This window comes from Biomphalaria glabrata, chromosome 17 (assembly GCF_947242115.1).
Source record: "Biomphalaria glabrata chromosome 17, xgBioGlab47.1, whole genome shotgun sequence".
Taxonomy (NCBI): Eukaryota; Metazoa; Mollusca; class Gastropoda; family Planorbidae; genus Biomphalaria; species Biomphalaria glabrata.
The window spans coordinates 17,498,028-17,522,721 of NC_074727.1; the positions used below are offsets into that span (position 1 = coordinate 17,498,028).

The 24,694-nt window shown below is 32.8% G+C and overlaps 2 protein-coding genes and 1 long non-coding RNA gene across 4 annotated transcripts; 1 reads left to right on the forward strand and 2 right to left on the reverse strand.

Moving 5' to 3' along the window:
- Nucleotides 1–1,771: 1,771 nt before the first annotated feature.
- Nucleotides 1,772–23,877, reverse strand: LOC106051498 (methyltransferase N6AMT1-like). Of its 2 annotated transcripts, none has more exons than XM_056015517.1 (7): nt 23,853–23,877; nt 7,790–7,934; nt 6,468–6,554; nt 5,564–5,654; nt 4,668–4,751; nt 2,922–3,063; nt 1,772–2,698 (listed from the first exon to the last, which is right to left on the reverse strand). In XM_056015517.1, the coding sequence occupies exons 1-7, from the start codon at nt 23,860–23,862 to the stop codon at nt 2,583–2,585; spliced, it is 675 nt and encodes a 224-aa protein (XP_055871492.1). In that variant the 5' UTR covers nt 23,863–23,877; the 3' UTR covers nt 1,772–2,582. The 2 variants fall into 2 exon arrangements, with proteins under 2 accessions (XP_055871492.1, XP_055871493.1); XM_056015518.1 differs by lacking the exon at nt 23,853–23,877 and adding an exon at nt 11,206–11,360.
- On the forward strand, nt 11,397–16,408 carry LOC106051496 (ATPase inhibitor mai-2, mitochondrial-like). The gene is made up of 6 exons (XM_013206681.2): nt 11,397–11,555; nt 13,309–13,354; nt 13,482–13,507; nt 14,306–14,369; nt 14,738–14,818; nt 16,085–16,408. Exons 1-6 carry the CDS (start codon nt 11,503–11,505, stop codon nt 16,154–16,156), a joined length of 342 nt encoding a protein of 113 aa, XP_013062135.2. The 5' UTR covers nt 11,397–11,502; the 3' UTR covers nt 16,157–16,408.
- Nucleotides 16,719–23,831, reverse strand: LOC129923625 (uncharacterized). The gene is made up of 2 exons (XR_008775577.1): nt 22,596–23,831; nt 16,719–16,883 (listed from the first exon to the last, which is right to left on the reverse strand). It is a non-coding gene; the product is annotated as an uncharacterized LOC129923625 (long non-coding RNA).
- Nucleotides 23,878–24,694: the final 817 nt, after the last annotated feature.

Below are 24,694 nucleotides of genomic sequence, written 5' to 3' on the forward strand. Positions count from 1 at the left end.
TAAATTTTGTTTTTTTTATAATATGGTAATCTGAATAAAAATATCGTTTTTTGGGGTTTCTAACTGAAGAAATGAATTGCTATATATAGATCTAGATCTAGACATGTACCGTAGACATGTGTTAAGACGTTCCTTCTTCAGTGCAAAGCATCCATGGCGCGAAGGGGCTCAATGAACCCAGGTCCACAACCATGAGAGGCCAACAGCCCGTGGCATAGTAACCATGGCACAAAGGGGCTCATTGCACTCGGGCCCATAACTCATGACCGATTGGGACCCACATGAGCCCTTGGGGATGACACCAAAGTGGAAACAAATTGCTCTTTTGTAAAAATCCGGTTAAAAAAAAAACATAAACGTTATGTATAGGGGCCTACCGGTATCAAACTTTAAATTACTTCAAAATGTTAGCTCGTATTTTCAACAAGATTCTGTGTACCTGCGGCGTGGTCGGTTTTGATGTAAGAGTCTGCAGCTGTAATAGTGGGTAGCGCTTATGATATTATCATTAAGTTTTAATGACACCATCACTTGCATGAGCAATAACTGAATTAAACGCTGTAGCTTAATTACATAAAAGGTACACTTCTAAATTAAATAAATAATAGCTTTTATATAGCGCTACTTTCATGCGCTTATTAGCATATTATATTAGCATGCCAATAGCGCTTTGGTCCAATCTCATTTGTAGAGAAGGTTTTTTTCCGTGCTGCCTTTAGGCGCTCAGTATCTCAATCGAACCTCGAGTCCCCTTCGTAGGTAGCCGAGCCAAGCCAAGTTCAAGCGTATTTAGCCTCTCGACCACGATTCCCACTACTAGCAATAGTGTACAGACTTCTTGATTTTTGTCATACTAAATGTGTCTATTTGGTGGGGGGGGGGGGGCATTAAAATATTCTTGAACACGGACCCATGTCCTTCTTATCTTATAAAATAATGACGTTACTTCAAAAAAAAAAAAATCTATGTGTCCTGTGGTATCAAGTCGTATCAAGACTAACAATACTTTCAACACGTGAACACCTCTTCTTTTTATATCCACACAGATAGGGTTGTCGTTGTTGATAGTTTGTAGTTCATAGTTTTTAAAATTCTTTCTGAAAATAATGAAACCTGCCTTTTTTTTTTTTTTACCTGCCTGGAGGACCACTTCGGGGGCCTATTTTGAGTTTGTTTCCTCACAAACTTTGTAACCTTGTGTATTTTTTAAATTATTATTTAGACCCAATAGCTGTGTGGAGAGGGGGAGGGAGATTGCTGTCGTGGGCGAAATTGTTATGCCTCATCCTAGGCCTATGCCCAGCCAGGCCCGCCGCCAGAAATATTTGGGCCCCCATACAACTGGATAAGTGAGGGACCCTCTGCCCCCGCACATAAGCCCTCCCCTTCTGTTGGGGCCCTGTTTGCTCCGCCCCCTTCCCCCGTCCAGGCTTTCATTTCACCCGACCGAGACAATTAATGACAAATTTACAACATTCATCTCTAGAAACAAAAGAATTGAAAAGGAATACTGGTTTTAAAGTTAACCAATGACACACGTTGAAGGCTCTCTTGTATAAACTGGATATACATGTGGGGAACTACCAGTATTTATGGAATCTAGGCACAAGCAATTCTGAGAAACATAAAATGAAGCTGAACACCAGCTTTGGACACAGGGTAATAGAAAAAGGATCACATGAACGTACATAACCCATACAGAAAATAGTCTTGTAATTTATCTCCACACGTTTTTGGCTAAGCTTTATTAAAAAACAACAACATTAGAACATAAACAAATAGAGATCTTTATTGTTTGTATCATATAAAGACAAACTTCATAAAACAAATTTAATACATGTGTCAGTGAAGATATTTCACATCATCATTTTAAACAATTATAACTTTACAGCTGTGATGGCTGCTGATTCTGTCATTTTTTTATTTTTTACATGAACAATGGATTAGTGCTGCCTTCTCTTTCTTTTTAGTGACAAAACTTTGTATTTAGTGGTACAGTACATGCAATATCTAATAAATATGTTGGCCAAGTATTTAAGAAATATTAGCTTCCAAATGATGCAAGTGCATTATAAAATCTACTGATACTCTTATCTGTTTTAATTTTTTTTAAATATAACATATAGTTAACATATAGTTAAGTTATACATGGAGTCCAAATCTGCATGGAGGATCAGGTTTGAATAAAATAAGCAAATAACATTTGCTGGAGAATATAGTTGCAATGGCCAATTTGATATCTTAGCTAACTGTAAAACATGGACGAAAAGGAATTTTCTACTAATATCTAGCTTTAAAGAAAACTATGCTAAATAATGTAAGACAATTAGTCAATAAAACAAAGAGAAAAAAAAAGGATTCTTTCATTCAGGTATTTAAAAAAAAATAATTTGGGATTACTTTAAATAAAAAGAAAATTATGTATCATACTAGACATTTTTTTTCACCAGCTAGTCTTCAAGTATTATTTGTACTCCTCTCTAGAATTTCACATCAAAAGATTAAATTTTAAAAAATGTCTTTTGGACTGCCTTCTAATAGTTGCATCTATGTTGCCATGCTGTTTTGTCTTTTAACTGCAGTTACCTTTCTGGAAGCCTGGTAAATTTCAAAATAAACAATAGTTCACATCCAGCTCGTCTTGACCCAGCAACTGTCATTTTTAGGCCTTGACTTAGCATGACTTGCTCAATGTCATCTGCAGACATAATATTTTATACAATAATTTCCCATACTGATGAAGACTGTCAGATTAGGAAGGCTCACTAACATAATTTGGGACAAAAAGTTACAAATAAGTAAAAACTGTATTTTGATAAAAGCTTAATTCGTAATAGTAATAGTTCATTAATGACAATTTGTATTTGAAGAAAAACATTGAAAAAGAAAAAGGAAATGTACATCATAAATTTGTGACAAACCTTGATCATTTTCTTTTATTATCACCATATAAAAAACACCAGTAGATGAAAGAAGCAAACTGACTTTTGGTAAAAATCTATCAATCACTTCTCTACCTTTAATTCCACCTGCCCAGGAAGCAGCTATTCCACCATTAGCAACCTATAAAAAAAAAGATTTACTTAAGAATAATTTAAAAGTGATAAAAAGACTAAAGCACAAAAAAATTAACAATATTTTTCTTTTGAATACTCGAGATGATACCGAAAACAAAAGAAAAAAAAAAAGACTTCAATAAGGTCTACAATAATACTAAATGATGAATTACACACTAGACTAAAGTAACTATATGAAATTTTAACAGAGAATTAGAATTAAAGAAAGAAGCCTAGACAGACAAAACAGGTTGTTTTGGAGCAGCCATTTTTGAGCAATGGTCATTTTGGTGTGAGATGTTTTAGTGACTTTATATACGCTCATTTTATTATGTCTTTAAAAGAATGATACATATCTATGTTTGTTTTGTGTTCAAAGGTATTCTTTGTGTAAAGAAAAATTGTTATTTTTGTCCATTAGATTTAGGATTTAAGTTTGTTGTGTAATTCTTTTTATGTCACTAACATGTGTCTGTGGGTTATATTGTCCAAAAACAAAATGAAACATTGATATAGAAAAAAATCAATGCAATTTTTAATGCACAAGGAAAACTTATGTATGTTTCAGACACCTTGCCTATAACTTGTAGGGGTGGGAGAAGCATGTCAATATTATGGTCTCAGGTAGGAATCCGACCTTTCATGGTCTGTTATGTTTCGGGTGTTCCCTCAAAATTGAAGATTATTACACCCTATCCCAAACTTTTTAAAGAACAAAAGTTGTAGAGAATGCGAGCTTGTGAACTCAAATATTTGTTTGCCCTATGAAGAGGATCATAATTTGACCCTTGCCTGCCATCAACCACATCCTACAAGAGATTTGCGCAATGACATAAGCATTTTCATATCAGAAGGCTGAGACTGCATGTTATACCAGGTTGCAGTTGAAACCATGATGAAATGGCACAGTGGTGAAGATGAATACAGAACCAGTACACAAGTTTACTATTCAATAGCTCACTAGGGGCAGCCTCTAGAAATGGCTACTGACTTGACAGTTAATTATGGAGGCAGCAGTAACATTTAATGGAGTTCTGCCTTAACACATTGAAGGTTAAGTGAGTTGGCTTGCAAATCTTTTCAAAATTATGATTCATATTACTTAAAAAAATAATTGAAAATGCTTTAGGAAGAATATTATCATTTTATGAGTCAAACATTTTCTTCTTTTTTGAAGGAATGTGTGTTATTTAAAAGATAAGATTATAAAAAAAAAATGTCTTGAAACATCTCTTTTTGTTTTCTTTTAGTTTTAAATTTATATGCAAACATAATATTAAAAAAGGAACTTTTGGCAAACAATATAAAACTATTGCACCTATTTCAAAAAAAAGTTAAAAAAAATATTTTAATAGCTTTTTTTTTAGTTTTCAAGATATGGACATAGCAGAAGACAACACAATAGCTTCCCTCCCTAAAAAAATGTATCACAAGTGATTATTACAACTAATAATAGAACAAGTTCTTCATTTCCCAATAGCTTGTAAAATATTTTCGGTAGTTAACTTTTAAATGTTTAAATAACCTAATTTTCATATACCGGTACTTCATATTGTGTGTGTGTACAATAAGGATAAGGTCATTACTACTCTGTGTAAGATAGTAACATACCTCTCCTGAACTGGTCACAACATATGGTGGATTAAATATTAGAACATCAACTTTTCCTTTCAGTCTGTCTTCAAAAGCTCCTGTCTGTAATTCATAAATTTAAAAAAAATGCTTAAAAGTATTGTGGTGTTGCTTTTTTGTTAATAAAGGCAGGAGATTATTTTTAAAAAATATATATTTGGACAGTGGAACCATTGATCATTTTACTATTTATCCAAGGTTTCATTAAAGTGTCATGTTATAAATACCAAATGAGAGAAAAAATGTCTGAAAATCCTTCAATAAACAGGTTAATATCTCACTCAACAATCCATATTCCTATACATTACAATAATCTTTCCTATTGGCATTGGTAATTAAGCATGTAGTAACCACTCAGTATAAAAGCACTAACTTATCATTCAACAGCTGGGCCCTGTCAGACACCTATCCTTTATAGGGGATGTCTGCTTGCCAAGGGCATGCTTAAAGGAGGACAGCGTAAAAGAGGAGCACCCTGGAAGTGCTGTAAAGATCAAGTCAGTTTGCTCTCACTGGCATAGAAAAATGCACCTGGCAGCTGATGGTCTCTAAAAGAGACAGCTGGAGATCTTTCACAAAGGTCGGGGGACACACATCTGAAACCCAAAAAAAGGGCCCTTGCCCTCCCTCTGACACCAATTTTGTCTGCATTATGCAAAATGGTGTAGATCGCATCTGGGTTAGCAAAATTTTGTGAAATCTGCACTAATCATAAGTCTTCAGAACAGAAATACCAAATATGACCAATCTAAACCATGCCCATACACTGTCACATTCACCACCAAAAATTGTTACAGGGTTTTGTTTTATGCTCAATAAGATTAAACACTCCAGACAGTGTATTTAAGCGTCAGTCAAAAACTAGTAGCACATACCAAGTCACACAAAACAGGTTCCACTCTCTGCCAATTTCTCTCAGCAGTTTGCAGAGTTAACTGTATAGCAGCTGGATTAATGTCAGTACACCTGATATAAAAAAAAACAGCTTACTGCTATTGGTTTACTACCTACACAAAGCAAGAGAGAAAATTAAACTCATTCCACTTGTGCTGCCTTCGAAGGATCTTAAAAAGAACATGGAAATAAAGAGTGTGTAATACTAAGATCCTCGGGAGAACAGGCCTTCCCATCTTTACAGTTCTCGGGCAATGCCTCCTGCGCTGGCTCAGACATGTTCGCCAGATGGAGGACAATCGCATCCCAAAAATCATTCTGTACTTCAAGAAAAACTGGTCGCCTCCACCTCATTTATGTGAATGTGATAAAACAGGATTTTAAATCAGTGAACATTGATACTGACCATTGGGAAGACATAGCTTTAGACCGCACTAGTTGGAGAGAGACGGTGACCAAGAAAACTATGGAGAGCGAGAAAACATGGGCCTTACCTCTTGAAGAAAAGCATGCCACACGGAAAATGGTCAGCTCCTCTACCACCAAAGCTAAAGCCACCTTGACCTGCAATATATGTGGATGGAAGTGTCTCTCCAAAATAGGGCTCCACAGCCATATGAAAAAGTGTTCTACGACTGAAGGAGGCCAATAGAGTTTAAAAGTTTTTTTTTCATGATCTAAGAGGTAGAAAGCCTTGGACAATGAATGTTCCACAGAATACAGGTTGAAAATCTTATCCATCAAATCTTATTGTAATAACTTCATTGCATTTATAGGAACATTTGAATACATCTGCATACAGTACCTAGTTATTTTTGTAGCTATTGGGCAATAAAATATTTATTGAAGAGGTAAAAGTAATAAGGATTTTTTTTTAATACTTACAAAAATAAAGCCTGCTTTTCAAGAATCTGAGACAAAAATGTGATACAAATGCCTGATCCACAGCCAACTTCAAGGCAAATATTTGGCCTAAAAAATAACAACATAAAAAATTATCTTTTGCTTTTAAAAGCTTAATTCTAATTCAGCCTTTATTGCTGGTCTAGATGTTTTACTATAGAATTGAGCCTAAAAAAAATCTTAACATTAAATTTCTTCAAATAATGAAACCTAGAATAATGAATTATATAACATTCTAACAAAATTGGGTTAATTAATATAAAAGTTGATGTTCTGGTAAGTATTGAAAACAAATTTACCATTTCATTATAATTTATAATTCTTTCATAATCAAATAGAATGAATGTCAGAAAGCACATTGTCTTAATTAGAAGCACTTGAGGTAAGGTTAATGATCTAATGTTTTTTATTTTACTTATATCATTAAGCTATTTAGAATAGTTTTAATAAAATTGTAGACTTACAAAATTACAATTTAAATGCCTGTTAACAGATCTGACGGATTATATATATATATTGAAATCTACATCTTGTGGGCAACTTATTTTATTTCTGAGTTCCTCTTTCAGACCTAGGGAAGATGATGTAAAGGCCATCTGTTTCTTTGGCCTACCATTAATGAGGGTGTCATGTGGCAAGCACAACGACCAACCGCCTTTACTTTTCCCCAACTAATGTCAAGTACCCATTAGAGCTGGGTGGACTCGGAGGCACCCAAAAATCACAAAATAAAAAATACCAGCCTTCACAAGGTTTTGAACCCAGGACCCCCAGTTCAGAAGCCTAACACTTTACCACTGCACCACGTACTATGTCTGAGTTTACCAAGTTCTAAATGTATAAAACAGACATCTGTGAGTGAATGTAAAAACAGCCCTCATGAATGTAAAGGCAATCCTAGAGTATCATTGAATTAGCCTAATAACAATCCCCTATTCCTATGTGGGCAATCTAAATTAGTATATATACATTTCTTCAATAGTCCTCAAAGAAAAAATACAAATTAAAGACCAACAAAGTTATTCATTCCCATTTTGCTTTTCCCCATAATTTTTACTATCAAAAGGAAACAAATGATACATCTTTCTTACTAGAGATTGCAAAGGAAATTTTTTAAAAAATCTATTCAATAAATAACTTATTTCAATAGTTATTTATGTCTAACTGCATGCACACATATTTAAAATATTGTTCTCTCACAAAAGGCTCATGGTGGCAATGTTAGTAATTAGGTCATCCATTTTTTTAAAACCATACCATGGTTTTGAAGAAATAATAAGCTACGATAATAAAAAAAAGTTTACTTTAGCTGGCTAAGGAAATTAAACTCTTGCTCCAAAACGTCAAGTAGTAAAAATGAGTCTTCAGCGGGTTCATATACATCATCATAATTATAATTGTCATGTAAGCCAATCACTGGAGTCCTAAATTTGTTTGTAGACATTAAACCTACAAACAAGATGACAAAATTAAACAGATGTGTCTAGACCCTATACCTAATAAAATAAAATTTAAAAAATAGTACTAAACCACAATCATGCAGCTCAACTTTAAAAAATATTCAGATTAAAATGTTTATATTTAAAACTACAGGAAGCTTAAACTTTAACTGATGAAAGCAAACTGTATCTTGTCTAGAGGTCTATGTCTAGAATTTAGATCTAGATCTAGTAACTAGTCGCAAATTCTAGTAGCCTTAGACGTCTATAGCCAATGAATGTAATCTATAGGATGTAAGTATTTATTAGATCTAGTGACTTTTGATTTAGTCTTAGTTAATTTGGTGAAAGTCTTAAACCAGCTAGATATATTATATCATATTAGTATAATAGTAATTATGTATAGATCTAGATCAGGGGTGGGCAAATTATGACCCGCAGGCCACATGTGGCCTGCCAGAGCATTTTATGCAGCCCGCAGACACCTACAAATATTAGGTGTGCATTCATATTTTATATATATATACACACACACAAAGTGCTTATATATTAAAAATAAATACTTTAAAATATCTATATAAACTATTAAAACTTCTGATTCTTATGATAAAGAGGAGAGGCTAAAGAAACATTGACTATACATGTCATTCTTAAAAGTTTAAAGTAAACAAAAATTATTCTAGTTGGCATTATGTCAAAACATAAAGACACAAACTCAGGCCAGTATTTAATCAATGTTATGAAGAACTGTGTTGAGCTGCATTGAACAATATGGCAAGTGTGACAACTGATGGTGCCCTTGCTTTGCTTGGGAAAAGCATAGGTTTGTTAATAAAATTAAAGATCAATATATCCCAACATTAAACTTTACATGAGAAATTTTATGCAAAGCTTCATTGAATATCAAACATTACTGACCCAATTATCTTAATGATCAAAGTTATCAGAGCTAGGGGTCTTAACCACAGGTAGTGGCAGTTCCAAGAAGTACTTGAAGATTTGGAAACAAAATATTCCAATGTTCGGTAACACAGTAATAACCACTGGCTTAGCATGGGCAAGGTATTGAGAAGAATGAGGGATCTCAAGGAAGAAATTGTTATGTTCCTTGAAGGACATTGACTGTGACTTTGAAACTAATATTTCTAATGAAGATATACTTCATGTTTGCCATCACTATTAATTGCAATGAGTTGTTTGCACATGAAATGTAGAAGTAAAATAGTAGTAAAGTAAAGTTTCCCTTTCAGACCTTGTGGTCTATAGGGCTGATGATGCAAAGGTCATCTGTTTCTCTGGCCTACGGTTAACGAGGGTGTCATGTAGACAGCACAACGACCAAACGCCTTTACTTTTCTCTAACTAACGTCAGAGGTGCCCAAAGATCCCAAAATTAAAAAATCCTAGTTTTTACCAGGATTCAAACCCCTGACCCCGGTTCAGAAGCCAAGCGCTTTACCCCTAAGCCACCATGCCCCCTACATGAAGTGTACCATATGTGCATGTTAAATCTTTTCAAACAAAGTTATCATATTTCTTTAGGTAAGCAAGTGAAAACAGGTTTTGTCATTTTCCTTTGCTGAAAAGTGAAGCTATATCTTGTGAAATGGTTGACAAGTACAAGACTTATTTTTTATTCCTTTAGTGGAAATTGAAAGCAAATATATGACGTCAAAAACTTGGAACAGTTTTCAAAACCCTCAGTTCACCATTTCATGCAGAAGCTGATTCAGCTACAGTAAACATAGCTCCAAGCAAATTATGACCCTAAAGAGAAGTTCAAGTCAGCTCTTCCACCTGAGTTTTATGAATGCAAGAAGTTGCATTTCCACCTTTGAAAATCTTAGCTGCTAAACTTTCACATTATTTGGGTCCACATACATCTGTGAACTAGTATTTTACTGTTTGAAAATAAAGTGGAAGAATGTGTTGATGCTGACTGATTGTTATTTGAAATCACTCACAAGGATAACAACTAGCAAGTTAGTTTCACACTTCTGGAAGATTATGAATGTGTAAATAAACAGTTCAATATTTTACATTAAGTACAATAGTGGTGAAATATTGTGACAAAAAAGACAAAAACAAAATTTAAAAACAAATATTAACAAAATTAGTCTCAGAAATTGTTAACTCTTTTTGTAATGTAAATTTATAATATAGATCTAGTACAAATAAGAATTAAAAGACACATAGTCAACTATCATATTTTGATATATTATAATATATAACAATAATAAAGCTCGTCTTTGAGTCCGAAGATTATTGAGGAATGCAGTATTTCCCGTGGCTGCACAGCCCCAGCTGTGACCTACATATTTTGCCACATCCAGGGCCAGCATAGCCATAGTCCACAGGCGGCGCAGGTGGTTGATTGAGATTTTTTTTCCCCATCTGTGTCTGTCCTTGGCAGCAGATTTTCTTTTGGTCTCAAATGTTTATCCCGCAGTCCCCATTCCCAATTGTTTTATAATAGGGTCCTCGATAGAAAAAATGTTGCCCACCACTGATCTAGATTTTTAATCTGGATCTATAATCTATACTTATAGTAAGTTATAGTCTTTAGTAAACTATACTATAAATTATAATATATAGATCTAGTTACCTCTAGATCTAGACTCTAGATCTACTATCATCTAATCTAACTAAACTAATTGACTAAGTGGGCTAAGTAGTAGATCTAGTAATCTAGTCATCTGACATGTCTGTCTCTAGTGACTAGAGACTAGTCAAAAGTCTAGATTCTAGATCTGGAGTCTAGTCAATCTAGAATTCTAGATCATAGCATAGAATAATAGTAGGTTTAAGTAATTTAAATTTAATAACTTTAAGTAGATTTTACTTTAGATTAGTAGCTTAGGCACTTAGACTTAGGGCTTAGTTAGTAGATATCTATATTGACTATAATTATAATTAATATACACAGTTACACAGTAATCTATACTAATAATACTAATATTAGATAGATCTAGTAATAGTAGTCTATACTCTATTAGTCTATAGATCTATACTATATATTATAATATAATATATATATATATAATATATATAATTCTAGAGATGTATAATATATATAATTTATATATCTAGATCTAGATGTAGATCTAGTCTAGATCTAGATCTGAGGATCTCATCTACATCTAGACCTAGAATCTTAGTGAATCTAGTTAAATCTAGTATAAAAAGTATAAAGTATAATATTATTTAATATACTAGATTGTAACTAGATTAGATCTAGTAGATTATAGCCAATATAAATAATATAATATAGGCCTAGTCACCTAGTGTCTAGATTAAAGTCTAGATGTATTTAGATCTAATCTACTTCTATATAGAGATCTAGATCTAGATTGTACATCTAGAAATAATCTAGATCTAATCTAATCAGAGTCAGACAGACTATATTTATGAACTTTATAAATATTGTTTCGTTAAATAAAGAGTTCAAGCCTATTTTTGTGTATAACATTTGTAAACTTCCACATTGATCTAGAATAAGGGGAAGCAATTCATAAAATACATTATTTATTGAGTATTGATAGTGACCTTCAGATTCCATCTACGATCAACATTAGAACATGGCATCCAGACTACCAACAATTTTACGATTACCCGCATTTAGAATAATGAGGTAAAGACATTCAGTCATTATTCTCCACTCTTTGTAGACATTTCTCATATGATATCTGTAGATTAGAATCTTCAATATTAATTAGTGTAGTAGATTTTGTTGTACTTTTTGACAGTCACAATCAGTGAATCCCACCAGAAAAAAGTGAATGTTTTTAATTCTTGACCATGATTCATGATAATCATAATCAAGCCATGATGAACTTCACTTGACTTAACAACGCAGTAGAATAATTCAGAGTCTAGATAATGATAAGATAATTCTAGAGATGTATCTGAGCTAGCCAGGAAAACCAGTGACTTGGCAGAATTTAAGTCATTGGACTGGACGGTTAATAATAATATGCATGACTAAATGCATGACTTGGCATGACGCGTAGGACGTAAGTCGTAATCATCTTCTTTTTTGAAGTAATGTCTGTATTATATAAGATATAAGATAAGATAAGATCTAAACGCTCGACTAGATAGAAAAAAAGGCAAAGACTACAGTACAGACTACAATAATTACAATTTACATCATGTTGATCATTTCATTAAAATGTATCATGAATATTTGCCTAATCAAATCCAAATAATTTGTTGGTGTTGACGTCACTTTCACTACTTTCAGTGGTCAAGCTCATCAGTCATCAATGATCAATCTGGAAATCTTTGTGAAACTTTATCTAGATCTAGATGTAGATTGTAGATCTAGATCTAGATTATTTAATTTTTTATTATTATTCTAGATTCTAGATGAGAAGTATCTAAACTAGATCTAGAATTCTAGACTATAGATCTATATCATACTAATCATAGTATATCTTTTCTATTCTCTAAATAGACTTAGTATTAAATTAGTAACTTTTAGTTAGATTGACTAGGCTAGACTCTACGAGTAACTAGAGTTTACTAGAGCCATCCCCATTAAAAAAATGATTAGTCATTAGATTTAGATCTAGATTTCTAGATCAATCTAGTGAATTCTAGTGACTAATTATTACATTATATGAGCTAGTCATTCTTGTCTTCTAATCTAATTATAATAATTATTAAATCTAGTTATAATTCTAGTTACTCAAACTGAAAAAATATAATTATAATTTAGATTCAAGTAATAAACATACAGACAACAAGAGTTGTACCATAGATATAAAATAAAAATGGACAAAATAATTTTATTTGTAAATCCAGATCTGTAAATAATTTTTAAATTTTATAAGAATAATCAAGAAAAAATAGTTATTCAGCTGCTAGATCTAATAGTTAATTAGTCAATCATTGGTTAGCTAAAAAAAAAAGGGGGGGGGGGGGAACAGTTGATGGTTGATAAGAATTATTTGAAAAAGGCTTTATCCTCATTTCAACTAGAATAGACCTCCAGTTTTTTTAGCATTGTTCAGTCACATGCAAAGGTGAATTTAAAATACATTGCAAACAGATTTTGTATTCAGCATACACACAATGTTTTAACCTTGGCAGAGTGGCTACATATTTAATTAGACAAAGTATCTAAACAAATTTTAAGCTACTTATTTATGTATACCCTTTCTTCCTGGTTTGAAATTTGTAATTTGGTGTTATGTGTATTATATTATAAATATAACCTAAGTTCATTTTTGGTTTCTCTCAGACCTGTGATTTACAGTAATTAATTTCTTTTTAAAGATTAACCACATTATTGAGTAGTGTTTAGTTGATATTTATTATTTGTAATATTAACTTTATATTTTCTTATACTGTAACCCCCATTTCTTTTTTATTTGTACCAGTGCAAGGGCAGTAACCTCTGGCAATCCTGGTGATGGTGTAGGAAAGGTAAGTTCTTAAAAAAAAAGGTTACATTTTACAGTTAGTTTATTTAATAGCATTATTAATTTACACTGTGTTTAATTTTTTTAAGCATATAGATTGTAAAGAAAAAAAAATGTTTTCTATTACACAGGGTGGTGGTGCTGGTGGAGCTGTTAGGTAAATATTTTCATGTCACTTTACATAGTAAGGTCTCATATTATTATAAGTAGGAGGCATGGTGGTTGAATGGTAAAGCAATTTGTTTTCAATTTGAGAGGTTCTGGGTTTTAATTTTGATGAAGACTGGTATTTTAAATTTCGGGATCTTTAGGGTGCCTATGCGTCCACCAAGCCTTAATGGGTACCAGAACCTGACAATAGTAGGGAAAAGTAAAGAATCTTCTAGATAGTGTGTGTGTGGGGGGGGGGGTAAATCGAAAGACTGTTAATGGAGTCAGGTGCGTGCATTGGGACAGTCAGTCTAAATTCTAGCTTGTCGGTTAATGGTATCTACATTCTATTTGATTAATGTAGGTTTGTATTGTAATCATTTGCTGTGATGATTCAGTTTACAAGGGTTTAACCTTCAATCTCATCATTGCATGTATTTGTTTTTAATTATATACAGGTGGCTTGTTCTGTGGAGAAACTATACTAATTCTTGCACATAACTCAGAAAGAAAAAGAATTATCTATTATTAAACAAATCAATCATTATTATTTCACTACATTATATATTCTCTGTTGTTGTTTTTTTGTATATGTTAAGAATAAGATGAGTTTACCAGTTTTCTTTGGCCATTCACTAATTGTATGATATGGCCAGCTCAATTCTTAGAATTATCTTTGGAACATCTTCCTTAACCTGATAAGACTTTCAGTTTAGTTTGGCAGCTGTAACACTCATCTTCCTTTCTCCATTTGCATTTAAAAGACTTAAATTATCTGTTTTTAATATAAAGTTTTTATGACCAGGGAGGCTGGAGGAGCTTTTGGCAAAATGGAAGTGGCCAAAGAAGAACAGTACTTTCGCCAACTGGTAAATACATATAAATATTTCTTTATTGTCCAGCTTTTTGTTTAGCCTCCAGGTTTCATTGGCCTTCTATTCACTCTTTGCAATTGATTGTCTTTTCTGTATTTACCTATCAAATGCTGTCTTGTTTGTGAGGGGTGTCAGTAAAGGGCACTAGTAAATAATAAATAATTCTGGGGTAGGATTAATTAAAGATTTAACACATTATTGAGATAAATTTAAAAGTAATTATACATAAATAATCATCAGGTACCAGGTATATGATAAAATAATTGTAAACCTTTCCATTTATTCTTTGGGATTTCTATGAAATATTAAGCTGGTTTATTTTACAAGTCATTTTAATGTAAACTAATTAACATTTTCCACAGCAAAAAGAACAGATGGAAAAGTTGAAAGATCTGTTGGAAGATGAAGTTAGCCACCATGAACGACAGATTAGACAACACCAGGTAAGAAAAATTACTCTTAATATTTATGTATTGATAAATACAGACCTGCCTACCGTTACGCAAAATGCGTATTCGTTAGGCAAAATCTCCCAAAAATGACAGTCAGTACGCAAATACGCATTTAACCTGTCGCGTTACGCATTTCGTATCCTTTTTTTTTTCCCCTCTCTTGACTAGCGTACGAGCGGTCACGGAGGTCACGCTAAGCCGTCCTGTTGGGCGAAAGGGGGGGAACAGAAAAGGTGGGGGAAAACATTGTGTCCTGATCTATACGTTGATTGGTTCTTAATAGCAATTAGATTTAGTCTAAAAATGAAGAACGCGAGAGTGAGCGAGTGGCGGGTTGGTACCTTCAGTTACCTGATACACACGGTGACCAACGTGACTTTTTTTTTTTTTTTTTTTTTGTAAGTTCATTAGTAGAAATTAATTATGTTGAATCCCTGATTCCTGTATTCATTTGTATAGAAAAAAATATCGAAGTGCTATCGATTCAAAACACATTGAGTGACATTGTAGATATCTAGTCTAGATCTGGATTCTAGATCTAGAATACAGGAATAGATCCACAGCATCGGTAACACTTGAGCCCAGATCTAGAGTAGATTAGTAGATTATATTCATTATAAATTATATAGACATAGATCCAGATCTAGTCTAGATATCATCTCTATTGTATTGTCGTATTGATCTAGATTTAGATTGTAGATCTAATCATGACATCGAGATCTAATATTATATATATATATATATATATATATATATATATATATATATATATATATATATGACAAAATAGTGGATCGCGTAAGTGTTACGCATTCTGGTGCCAAAATACGCATTTTCACCATCAGCGTTACGCATTTGGACTTTTTTTGGTAGGCAGGTCTGTAAATAGTTTTAAAAAAAGAAGATTCAATTCAACTTATGACATAGTATGTAATATTATACATAACAAGAAAAATATTGTAATATTTCAATATTTCAATTAAAGGGAGGTATTATGTATTAAAAATAATGTAAATTTGTTTTTTTAAATGTTTCTTTTTTTATTTCATTAATATATTTAAATTTATGAGTTGGCTAGATTTTATCAATATATAATAATATAAAAGTATTTAATACTTAAAAATGATAAAGAAACCATTAACATTCATAATCTTATACAAAAAAACACCAATTTACAATGTTCCTTTATTACAAATCAATTTTACGTTATGCTTGCATTTGTCTTAACATTCACTAATTGTTATTGTCTTGTTACAGGAGGCTATCGAACACCATAAAAAGAAAATCAGTCGTCTTAACAAGAAGACTGATGGTAGTGACTCAGATTAGCCAAGATGACATTTGAATTTTACTAATTTTTGACAGAGTTTTTCCCTGGGTAGACATAATGTTGTCTCCTGTTACAATTTTTGTAGTTTGTTTCATGGATTTAGTGTATATTTTCTGTCACATTTCTGTTGACTGTGAAAATTCCTGAACTAATTTGACTTAGGTTGGAATAATTTGTGGATGAATGATTCAGTTTTATGTCTTTAAACTACTGACTCTGTTATTATTGATAATAAACATTTTCAAATAAAACACTGAAATTTTTTATTTTTTTTAGATTCAGGGCCAATCCTGTTATGAGTGCTGGTTTTAGAAGTTTATGAAAAGTAATAATAATAATAGTAATAATAAGTAATAATAAAGTAAATTTTAAAAAGAATTTCAATTCCAGATGCGAACTGGTAAAAAAAAATATGGTGGTCTACTTGGATTATCATTCTTTAGGTTATTCAGTGTTTCAATTCCTTTATCTTTTTGTAAACACACTCTAATTCCTATATACTAGTTTGTATTTTGATATTTTGTTTTAATATTCAAGGAAAATAATGAACAAACAATAGTGTCATTTTTAGTCTTTATTTTTAAAATTATAAACGTTAATACAAATAGCTTTTGAGATTTAATAGGTCAGATGGCGTTATTGTATTGGCCCCAGAAAGGGGAAAAGGTGCTATTAGTTTTGTGTGGCCTGTCTGTCGGTCCGTCTGTCCATCCATCAAGTTTAGATCTAGAAGAGAAAATGAAAATCAGACATGATATTTTAGCTCATTCAGATGGCTGCCTGGTCGTGCGGTTTGCGCGCTGGACTGTCGTTCGGATTTGTCGAGGGTTCAAACCCTGCCCGCTCCCATCCCCTGTCGTCCTGCGGGAGGTTTGGACTAGGAAGTAAACTATCTTCAACTCTGAAGGAACATCCGAAACATGTAAAACAAACAAACAAACATATATAATATTCTACTACTACTAGTAAAGTCTAGATCTAATTAAATCTAGATTCTAGATCTAATAATAAAAAACTTATTTTAAAAAAGGCAAGACTCTAGATCTAGTAGATGATTCTAGCTAGGGCTAGGTCTAGACTTCTATCAATGACTCTAGACTAGACCTAAATCTAGATAAAATCTAATATCTAGTTAACTAGTAGTTTTAGTGACACTCTATTCGGAACTATTCCTTGACAAGTTAAAGTCTAGACTTAGACTCAGAGACTATTGTGAGTATGTCTAGATCTCTAATACTTAATACTTACTAGTTTCTTTATTAGACCTAAATATAGATAGATGTAAATTGATGGATCTACTCTGTTACTATTATCATAGAATTAAAATGACATCTTGACTAGATTTAGATAATCTAGTATAAAAATCAATCTAAGCTACTATTAGTTAGAAGATTCTATCCAGTTAACTAGTTCTATATTTGGTAAGATCTACTGACTTCTCAGTCAGCCAATAAATATTTAGATTTATTAGTTCTTTTATTTGAAATAGAGTTAACTTTTAACATAGGTGCTACAAAGTTTGATTTATACTAATGTAGTAGTAGTAGGTAGGCCTATCTATGTGCATATTATATATAACAAGATTACAAAGAGAGTTTGTGTTACACAAACTCAGAGGCGGCCCCCGTCGAAGTCGGATCCCTGTCGGATCTGCATATTCGCAAATAATATTCAAGAGATGATTTAATTTTGATGGTCAAAAGTAATAATGTTTCAAAGATTTATTTGCCGTAAATTTAAATTAAATAAAAAATAGTAGATTAGTTTTAGTATATTAAAACATTACAATATTGATCAAAACGTTTGGAAATGAAAATCTACACTTTTTTTTTACACTTTAAGTTTAGAAATTGAAATTCTACATCTTAATCTAGTCTATTTTAGTCTAAACTAGATCTAGAAATTCTAGATCTAGAATCTAAAATAATTTTTATTAGAATATAAATCCAGATCTAGATATACTGTAATAAAAATCTAGATCTAGTTTAAAAAAATCTAGATTAGATCTAAATCAAGATATCATTCCTTTTTTAAACGCGAGTCACATAACGAGGCTTAATAAACATTACTATACCGAGTTCTTTTTTCATTTCATTTGAAGAATTAATTCCATATAACGTCAGAAAAAAAACACTACGTCACACGGCCTAGCTAGACTAAAAATCGCCTTCATCAATAAGAGCCATTTATCGAGTGTTCATAGACTTTGATGCACCGAGTGCGTTCTTTTAGCATTTCTTTTAAAGAATTCATTCCATATGACGTCAAAGGAAAAAAAAAACACTACGTCACACGGCCTAGCTAGAATAAAAATCGCCTTCATCATTACGAGCCATTTATCGAGTGTTCATAGACATTGGTGCACCGAGTGCGTTCTTTTAGCATTTCTTTTAAAGAATTCATTCCATATGACGTCAAAGGTAAAAAAAAAAACACTACGTCACACGGCATAGCTAGACTAAAAATCACCTTCATCAATACGAGCCATTTCTCGAGTGTTCAAAGAATTCATTCCATATGACGTCAAAGGAAAAAAAAAACACTACGTCACTTACTTAGACTTAGACTTAGGTCCTCCCGCGCCGTTCGGCGCATTGGGCGGCAAGCTGTCTCCATAATGATCTGTCACTGGCAATGTCTGAAGCCTCTTCCCATCTGGTGTCCACTGTTCTGAGGTCCTCCATGAAGGTGTGTCGCCAGGTAATACGAGGACGTCCCTGTTTGCGCTTTCCTCGTTTTGGCTTCCATGTTATCGCAACTCTTGGTGTGCGTAATTCATTTTGACGTAGAACATGTCCCGCAAACCTCATGCGACGCTCAGTCACAACCTCACTAAGTGTTCGACTCCCAGTTCGGCAAAGGATTTCCTTGTTTGAGATCCGGTCTGTGTAACTGACTCCCAAAATCCGTCTCAGCCATCTCTGTTGAGCCACATTTAGTCTTTTCTCAATTTTGACAGATGACTTCCATGTCTCACATGCATATGTAGCAGTTGGAATGACGATTGTGTTGAGAAGGTGTATTTTTGTCTCGAGTCCAATGGCTTGGCTAGTCCAAATAGGCTGCAGCCTTTGGAAAATGCTCCCTGCCTTTCCTATTCGGCACGCTACATCATGGTAAGCATCTCCATCATTTGTTATGATGCTGCCAAGGTACGTGAACTTGTCCAGCTCTTCAAGCTTTGACTCGCCAAGTCTGACGGGGACACCCTTTGCCTTATATCCCACTCGCATAATTTTAGTCTTATCCAAGTTTATGCGGAGGCCAATTTTGGGTGCCTCTCTGTCTAGGCTCTCCGTCATTTCTTGAATGCATTTATTTGTAGCCCCGAGTAGTGCAACATCATCAGCAAAGTCCAAGTCCGTCAATTGGAGTTGTTCATGCCATGGAATACCAAAGGCAGTCTGGTTCATTGCTCTCCTCATTATGTAGTCGATGGCTAGGAGGAAAAGGAAGGGAGATAAGATGCACCCCTGTCTCACACCTGTCTCGATTGTAAAAAACTCTGTTGTTCCCTCTTCTGTTTTAATGCAGCAACTAGACTGACTGTAAAGGTGTCGTAGGATCTGGACGAATTTTTCTGGTATACCATATTCTCTAACTATTTTCCATAGTGATTCTCGGTGGACACTATCAAACGCTTTTTTGAAGTCCACGAAACTGATCGTTAGCCGTTGTTGGTACTCAAGACTTTGTTCTATGATATTTCGTAAAACGAAAATCTGCTCTGTACATGATCTGCCTCTTCGGAAACCTGCTTGTTCTTCTCTGAGCCTTTCATCTACAGACTGTTGAAGCCGTCACACTACGTCACATGGCTTAGTTAGACTAAAATATGTCTTCATTAATACGAGCAATTTTTCGAGGGTTAATAGACATTGGTGCACCGAGTGCGTTCTTTTAACATTAGCCTACATTTAAAGAGTCCATTCATATGACGTCAAAGAAAAAAAATTCCATTACCTCACAATAGGCTAGTACCGGTACCATAAAAAAAATATCTTTATTTACACGAAATATTTAACAAGGGTTCATAGACATTGGTGCACTGAGTTCTAATAGAATTTTTTTTTTAAAAAGGATCAAATCTGCATTGTTTTTGCGTTTTGTCTGTCAGTCGGTCTGTCAGTCATCTTGATAATCTTGATATAAAAAAACAACAACTAAAAGTTATTAAAAATTGATTAACCTTTATTTAAAGTTTCAAAACATCACAATAATTTTTAGGTATGAACACAATTGAAAAGTTTATATAATAGATTGTTCCGGATGTTTGTATAAATAGTAAAAGAAAAAGAGAATTTCAGATAAATGTAATGCCGTTAATTAAATTTTTTGGATGGTCTCGTATAAAAATTAGATGTACTACAGCCATTTGGAGAGATTTTCATACCTTACTTTGGTGTTTGGATTCTGTTTTCCTTAAAAATCGGAACATAATATTAACGATAATTAGATTTTTACATGTTTTAGGTAGAAAGTTAAATGTACTGTAAGAGAGTAGTGAGTTAGAATATTTTTCATAAAAATCCGTAAAAACATTATTTCGTAAATGAGAAGATTATTTGTTTATTAATTAGAAGAGGGAGTTCAAACAATTATTTGGCGTTAGTAGATTTTTAAATAAATTCGGAAATTTCTGGCAACGATTTGTAAGAAACAAAATCCGGAACTTTCTTTATCGATTACAAAACTTCTATGTTATGTTTTAGCAAGAAAATTAAATGTCTAAAAAGTAATTTTCAGTAATCAATTCTAGTAAATTACTTTTTTTTAAAGCCGTGAACAACCTATTGTCGATATTTTTAAAATTTGTTTAAAGATGAAAATACGGAACAATTTGATATTGATAACCAAATTATAGTGACGCATTGTCAAATCATATAAGTGTAATATTAGTAAATTATGCGATTTCAAACAATCATTAGGCATAATTCATGTTTTATAAAACAATAACCGGAACATTTTTACACTTAATGAAATATAAAGTCAGTATAGAGATTTTGATTTAGCATTAATATGCTATTTACATAAAAAACGGAACAACATATTATTGATAATGTGTTTTTGCAACGTTTAAGCATGGAAATTGAATGTAATATAAATTAGAAGAGCAAACAAACATTTGTTGGGGTTGATTAGTTTTGCACACAAAAAATCCAGAACAATCAATTTTTAGATGCTTAAAACTATTGAGATGTTACGGGAGGAACATTAAAGTGTAAATCAGATTTTCAATAGCTTTTAGAGTTCTAGTTTTTTTAATCTAATCGTGACGGACAGACCGACCAACAGACAAAACGCACAAAAATAATCTTCTTTTATTCAGGTGGGGGCACTAAACAAAAAATAAATAAAATCTGATTTTTTTTTAAAGTTTAAGGAATTGGTTTAGTAACTGATCATGTAGCGACGTTACGCTACTGCACGAAAATCGCTGCGTTGAAAGTCCATTTAAAAAAATGTGTGTGATATTTACATACAAAATGCATTATTAGCCTTTATAAACAAACAGAAATGTTTTCTTTTAATTTTAGCAGCTAATTGACCAGAAAAAACATCTTTAACTATTATTTATATTTGTTGTAAACATTTCCTGTACATTTTAAAAATATATTTGACTTAGTGATACTGAAAATACACAAAAATTGTCCATCTTTGTTAGCATATTGTAACATTGCCTCCCTTACATTTACGTAATTGTTTTAGAATTGGTGTATTTTTATGAAAAAATCGCTTGCATAATTAATTTTATAAATTAAACGGTTTGCTTTTAGAAAACCAAAAGTAGCCGTTGCACCTAAACTTTTGAAGCCGCATTTAATGATGAAATAATATTTTTCATATCTCTTCTAGTTTTCGAGATCTGAGTGTGACAGACAGACAGACAGACGGACAGACAGACATTTTGCACAAACCTAATAGCGGCTTTTTCCCCTTACGGGGGCCGCTAAAAAAATGAAATGTTCAAACATGCATGTAGATCAGGGGTGGGCAAATTACGGCCCGCGGGCCACATGCGGCCCAAAGGAGTGTTTTATGCTGCCAGCCGACACCTACAAAAGTCAGGTGTGCCCACAGTATATAGTTATAAAAATGCAAATATATTAAAAATAATATAAATATAAATTATTAAAACTGTCATTATAAAAAGTTTCAAGCAAAGGAAGACTATGCTTATTGGCTATACATCAATACACTCAATTTAAGACAGCATCTCTGATCAGTATTTATTCAATGCTATGAATAACTATATTGAATGTTGGGTATGCTTGGAAGAAGATGGTAAGGGTGCCAACTCGTGGAGCTCGATCTTTGACTGAGTAAAATGGTGGGTTTTTTAAATACCTCAACCATAAACTTAACAGGAAAGTTTGCACAAAGCTTCATAAACTATCAACTTCATGATTACAAAGCAACAATAGTAATCAAACTTACTAAAGCGAGAACACTATAAAATCTGAGGGAAGATATTGTTCTGTTACTTGAAGGACATTGACTGTGACTTTGTTACCAATATTTCTAATGAAGAGTGGAAGACAGATTTCAGGTTTCATAATTGCCGTTGCAAATGAAATGTAAATGGATGTTTAGTCTTTTCAAACAAGGCCTTCCCATTTCTACAAGCAAGCAAAAGAAAACAGGTTTTGTCATTTTCCTTTGCTGAAAGGTGAAATTATTTCTAGTGAAATGATTAAAAGTACAACATTTATTTAGATTCCTTAATTTTGCAATTTATGTAAGCAAATTTGAAGACGTCAAGAACCAGTTTTCAATACCATTAGCTCACCATTTAGCGCAGAAGCTGATTTAGCTCCAAAGGACATAACTCCGAGCAAAGATAATTTCCAGTCAGTACTTCCGCAGGAGTCTTATGAGTGCCAGAATCTGTATATCAACATTTTATAAAATATGCTGCTGTTCATACTATATGTGTACACATACATCTGTTCTTCTTCTTCTTTGTTCTCATTTTACATCTTGGAGGGTTCAGATCAGCAATCCTATATCTAAGATAAACCGCACAATGTTTTCCAGATACAGGCAGTTCTCCAAATAGTTTTGGTTCTATAGGAGGGCTATGGGGCTAGAGTCCTGTTCGGGTCTCTGATTTAGTATGCACCATTGAAGGACATGGCCAGCATTCTCTGGGGGGAAACTAAACTGTATAATTACTGATCGATTTCAACTGATTGTAATTTAACGGCAGTCACAAGGGTAACAACTAGTAAGCTAGTTCCATGGTTCCGGAACATTATGCACGAGTGTAAAAAGTAAAATACTGCACATCAAGTACAACTGTATATTAGTGGGGTTATTGTAATATAAAAAGACAACAGCAATTTAAAAAAAAAAATTAATTGATTAAAAAAATTGCTACCTCTTCTTGTAATTCCTTAACGTGGAGTGTGGAAAAAAAGAAACGTGAATATAATACAGTGTAACTATGAATTAAAAGTTAGCTAGAGTATCTTTCTAAGTTGTATATACATATGCGGCCCGCCATTCCAAAATTTAAAGAATTGCAGCCCTCGATCCAAAAGGGTTGCCCACCCCTGATGTAGATTATTGTTATTTAAGTAAAAGCATTAAAGCTTAGAAATTATAGTTTGTATTTAAATATATATATATATATATATGTATATATATATCTATACTATAAAGTAGAATGTGAGGTGTATGTATGTATGTTACTTATAGACATCAAAACCGCTTGACCAATCTTGATAAAACTTGGCAGGAATGTTTCTTAGGTACCAACAATGTTGACATAGAAAAGATCGAAAGGATTTAGACCTAGATCTAATTTTTAGAAATACACTTTGCGCAGATAGTTTTTTACTTTGACACATGAAAATACAAAAGAAGATCCATTGATTTTATTATATAATAAAATTAACCTTCAATTTTGTGTTTCAAATTAATGAATTAATTAGTTCGTTATATCTGTGACTGCAGATTTCCTGACAAACATTCTTTCATTAGACAATACCGTAATGAATCACTTACTAAAAATTAATTCGTTTAATTGTTTATTCATCCCTAGATCTAAAACTCTAATTCAACTCTAATTCAAGATGATAAAACTTCTCTTAGCACAGATAGTTTTATACTATACTACTAATTATAGTCCATTCATTTCATATTTTGATCAAATAAACATTCAAATTTGGTTTTCTAAAGCATTTTTAATAGACTGCATTCATTTATGAAAGCTGCGAAGCCGGGTTGAGATAGGCCTAGATCTATATTCATTCATGAATCGCGTACTAAAAATTATTTCGTTTAATTGTTCACTTTATAATCCCATTCATTTAACAAAGCTATCGCTCTTTTCGTTTTTAATAGATATGAATGTATCGGCTTCGGGTAAACCCATTTTCGCAAAACTAATTTTATTTTCGTAGCGAAAGAGAAATAACGTGAAAGGATCATTAGCTAAGTTTAACATACATCTAAATCCAATCCACTACATTAGTAAACACAAACTTAGACCCGCAGGCCGCGGGTGATGCCAGGCTAGTATATATATATAT

Coding starts and splice junctions, on each gene's coding strand:
- LOC106051496 (XM_013206681.2), top strand. CDS start 11,503: ATGGCATCCAGACTACCAACAATTTTACGATTACCCGCATTTAGAATA. Junction 13,355..13,481: donor CTGGTGATGGTGTAGGAAAG/GTAAGTTCTTAA, acceptor TCTATTACACAG/GGTGGTGGTGCTGGTGGAGC. Junction 13,508..14,305: donor GGTGCTGGTGGAGCTGTTAG/GTAAATATTTTC, acceptor TTTTATGACCAG/GGAGGCTGGAGGAGCTTTTG.
- LOC106051498 (XM_056015517.1), bottom strand. Junction 4,752..5,563: donor AACCTGTTTTGTGTGACTTG/GTATGTGCTACT, acceptor TATGAATTACAG/ACAGGAGCTTTTGAAGACAG. Junction 2,699..2,921: donor AATAAAAGAAAATGATCAAG/GTTTGTCACAAA, acceptor TTATGTCTGCAG/ATGACATTGAGCAAGTCATG.